Source organism: Humulus lupulus, chromosome 1 (genome assembly GCF_963169125.1).
Source record: "Humulus lupulus chromosome 1, drHumLupu1.1, whole genome shotgun sequence".
NCBI lineage: Eukaryota > Viridiplantae > Streptophyta > Magnoliopsida > Rosales > Cannabaceae > Humulus > Humulus lupulus.
Genome location: NC_084793.1, coordinates 310,576,396 through 310,580,285, shown reverse-complemented (window position 1 = coordinate 310,580,285; position 3,890 = coordinate 310,576,396). Strand labels below are relative to the sequence as shown.

The window sequence follows — 3,890 nt, the reverse complement described above, 5'->3', positions numbered from 1 at the left end:
TATTTCACTACCATATTCACTGCACTCTATAGAATCCAATTGCATTTATTCCCTTTTCTATTTTTTGAGTGTTAATAATTAATGATATTAGGAAACATTTTTGTGTTCAATTAAATTTTGCTCCTTTCTTTCACAACAAAACACTCTCTTCTCAATCTCATTCATGCTCCTACTCTTCATTCTCTTAGATGTAATGTAATATGATTGCAAACAATTTGTTTGAGAAAATACCTTAAAGGGTCTTTTTCTTTCATAGCCATGAAAGTGACTAAAACTGCAGGGGGAGGCTTGGTCACTCTTACCAACTTGATTGATTGAGGTTTGGCTCATTTACAAACCCATTCACTCCAAATCTTGATCCCTCTGTGCTACTGTCCTAGTTTGTTGTATTAGCTGACTTTTCCTTAGTCAGCTAATACAACAAACTTAAATGCAAAATTAATAAAAATAAATAGTTGTGTTGTATTAATATTACTTACATAAACCTCCCTACCCTATGCTGTTGTGGCTGAGAAACTCTAGTAACAAAAATGAAGAACTAAACGTTACATTTCCATGTCTCCAATTCTTTTTCCTGCTCATCATTGTAACTTATTTATTATTGTACTGTTTCGAAATGGTTCTAAATCTACATATCCACTCAACTCTCATGATCAGGTACATGATAATAATATTAATCTCATTTTTCTTTCTGGGTGCAGACTGAAGATTATAGTATGGAGACAATGAGTGGAATGATAGACCAACTATTGAAAGGATTGGCTATATTTGTAGTGAAATGTTTGTTCAGGGTTATATCTGTTGGTCCAGTGCCTGAACACATCGCCTTCGTCATGGATGGTAACCGAAGGTTCGCCAAGAAGCAGAACGAGGCCACAATAGCTGGCCATAAAGCAGGGTATTCATCGATGGTCACCATGCTTGGGTACTGCTATGAGTTGGGAGTGAAGTATGTAACAGTATATGCCTTTAGCATTGACAATTTCAAGAGAAGCCCTGAAGAAGTTGAGAATTTAATGGATCTGTTTCAGGAAAAGTTTGAGAGGATTTTGGAACATGACAGCATTGTGCACCGACATCGTATTCGAGTATATTTAATTGGTAACTTGAAACTGCTGAGTGAGCCTGTGAGAGTTGCTGCTGAGAAAGTGATGAAAGCTACTGCCAAAAACAACAAAGGCAGTCTTTTAATTTGTGTGGCTTATACGTCATGTGATGAAATCGTGCATGCCATTCAAGAATCCTGCAAATCCAAAAAATACGAAATTCAAACAAGCAAGGACAGCGTTGATAAGAAGATGAATGGTTTAGTTGTTCATGAGCTTGAAGAACATGAAGATAAGCCTAAGGATCATGCAGCTGAGCCTTGCAATGAAGTGTGTGAGAAGCAAATGAATATTCCTACTATAAAGTTGGTGGATATAGAGAAGCACATGTACATGGCTGTAGTGCCTGATCCAGACATTGTGATAAGAAGTTCAGGCGAAAACCGTCTGAGTAATTTCCTTCTTTGGCAGACTGCCAACTGTCCACTGTACTCACCTGCTGCTCTGTGGCCAGAGTTGGGTTTATGGCACTTGGTTTGGGCAGTTCTTAACTTCCAGCGAAGCTACCAATATTTGGAGAAGAACAAGAAAAAGATATAACACACACAAACACACACTACTTTATTGGTTTCTTATACGGTACTCATACCTTGATATGCAAAATAATTTACTTGAATTCTCTGAAACTGCATGTGTTCATTCCTTGCTAGTCTTTTGTGTGAAGTTGGGAATAAATTATAAAACTTACTGAAACAGGCTTTAAGCCTCCAATGTATGGCCTAGATTATTAATGGAATTATCTTTGATCTACTCTCTATGCAGTTTTTTTAGCTTACTATACGTGCATGTGCTGTGTAAATTTTTACTGTACTGTTCTTATTAGCATTCATTTGCAGTTGACCATTTCTATGGGGTACTTTGTTTTGTTTAAATTATCATGTGGACCTCATGATTGTATTAGTGTGGTGTCCAGTACTACATACAGGCACCTTTAGCGTTTTCCTTTGCGGTGGGCCTAAGACATTTGATGGTGATGAGGAGGATTATGTTTTTGCATAATCAGTTCTTTCATGTAACTTGAAGAACTGCACTGAGGCAAGTCTCTTATTTGCACTTTGTATAGCACTTTGTAAGTAGGTTTATACAAGGAAAATCATAGGTTTGGGACATTGAAAACAAGGCATTATCTCAAAGTACTGCACCATCTCCAACAAGAGATTACCTCTTTCGCTGTTCTGTAGCAAAGTCCATTTATGTACGCTTTTACTCTACTTAGAGACACTGCTGGTAAAGTCTCAGTTTTGAAGATTGAGAAAGAAGTGTCACGTCTAGTACAACAAGCCAATTACAACATACCCTTTTCAACTTCTCATGGTTTGACATCTGCAGCAACTTAATATTCTGTTGTTTATCTATGATGGTAACACTATGATAACCAAGTACATCAATAATCTGGTTTAGGAAATTCCACTGAAGTTTCTGGTGAAAATGCTGATGCGGTCAATATTCTGCTTCAACCAATGGCTGAAGGTAAGAGGTATGTATGTACTATCTCAGCAAGCCTTGTGTTATTTCCAGCTACCAATGAAAATTGGAAAAGAATTGCAGTTTCAGAAAAAATATTACATCTACACTCCACTATCATATGAATATAAATTTTATTCTCAAAATCCAAATCTTTTTCGTATCTATAAAAACAACTATTTTTATAATTAATTATAACCTATATATAAGAAGTTCTTATAAACTAAAAATACCAGGAATATATGAACGTACCTAAAGACATAGAAAAGTATACCAATAAACTCCGTCAACTCAGTATAGATAGTAACAATTTAATAATTTATCACATAACATAATAAACGCTTTTAACGAACATCATGTCCAGTTATTAAACGAAGAATATAATATTACTTATAAGTGTATGTGGTCAAATAACTTTATTAGAAAGTATTAAAAGTGACATTTTCAAAAATAGAAATTAGTCAGTCATAAATATTACTGATTATTAGTTATTTTCAAGCCTACAATAACTGACCTTTGATACTATATAATGTATTCACTACAATATTTATTATAACATTTATTATTTAGCCTACAATATTTATTGTATTTTTAGCCTACAATAGTTGGCATTTAATAATGTTATCCCCATTTCCTGCCTTGGGCCCGGGACGGTGGTCCAGGCCCACTAACTGGGTAATTGGAGGCTAGGCCCAGCCCAGGTCCGCTTGGCAGGGAGCGATCGACGACGACGGCCCAAGTGTGGGTCTAGACCCGGACGGTGTTCAGGAAGGATGATCCGGGACTGTCATCCCGGAGACATATAGCTGTTTGGGGTTACGGCCGACAGGTATGCAAAATGGTCCCGGGGCCTGATAAGCGATCTAGGACCTGTGTGAACGATCCGGGCCAATGGTAAACGAAGAGAGACAGAGGTAAACGAACCCGGGTCAAGTCCTCAGGGTTGGCAGGAAAAAGCATCCGTGACCCTGAAGCCGCCCCATGACGCGTGGGGGTTGTCCCCACTTTTCACCTGCGGAAAAGGCCACCTCGGGATTGCACGCCGCTGGTTCAGACCTGCGCTGCTACTACACTGATTGATTTTGTCCCCTGAATCTGCCTCGTAACTCGGAATGCCCAGACCAAAAGCCCCATTTTGTTGGGCGAAATATAGGCTTTGGGCTGGGCTAGTGGGCTTTGATCATTCTTTGTCTTTTATATTTTTATCATTTGTATTGGGCTTCCGATAGAGAAGCCATGGGTATTTATATCCTTCTTGGGCCCGGGTCAGCCTGACCCAAGCCCGGTGCTCCTGTGAGCCTATAAATACAGGTGACAGAG

General features: G+C 38.4%; 1 protein-coding gene across 1 annotated transcript; it reads left to right on the top strand.

Annotated features, from left to right (window-relative positions):
- Positions 1 to 292: 292 nt before the first annotated feature.
- LOC133812934 (dehydrodolichyl diphosphate synthase 6-like) lies at positions 293 to 1,882 on the top strand. Its single transcript, XM_062246778.1, has 2 exons — positions 293 to 319; positions 702 to 1,882. Exon 2 carries the CDS (start codon positions 717 to 719, stop codon positions 1,644 to 1,646), a length of 930 nt encoding a protein of 309 aa, XP_062102762.1. The 5' UTR covers positions 293 to 319; positions 702 to 716; the 3' UTR covers positions 1,647 to 1,882.
- Positions 1,883 to 3,890: the final 2,008 nt, after the last annotated feature.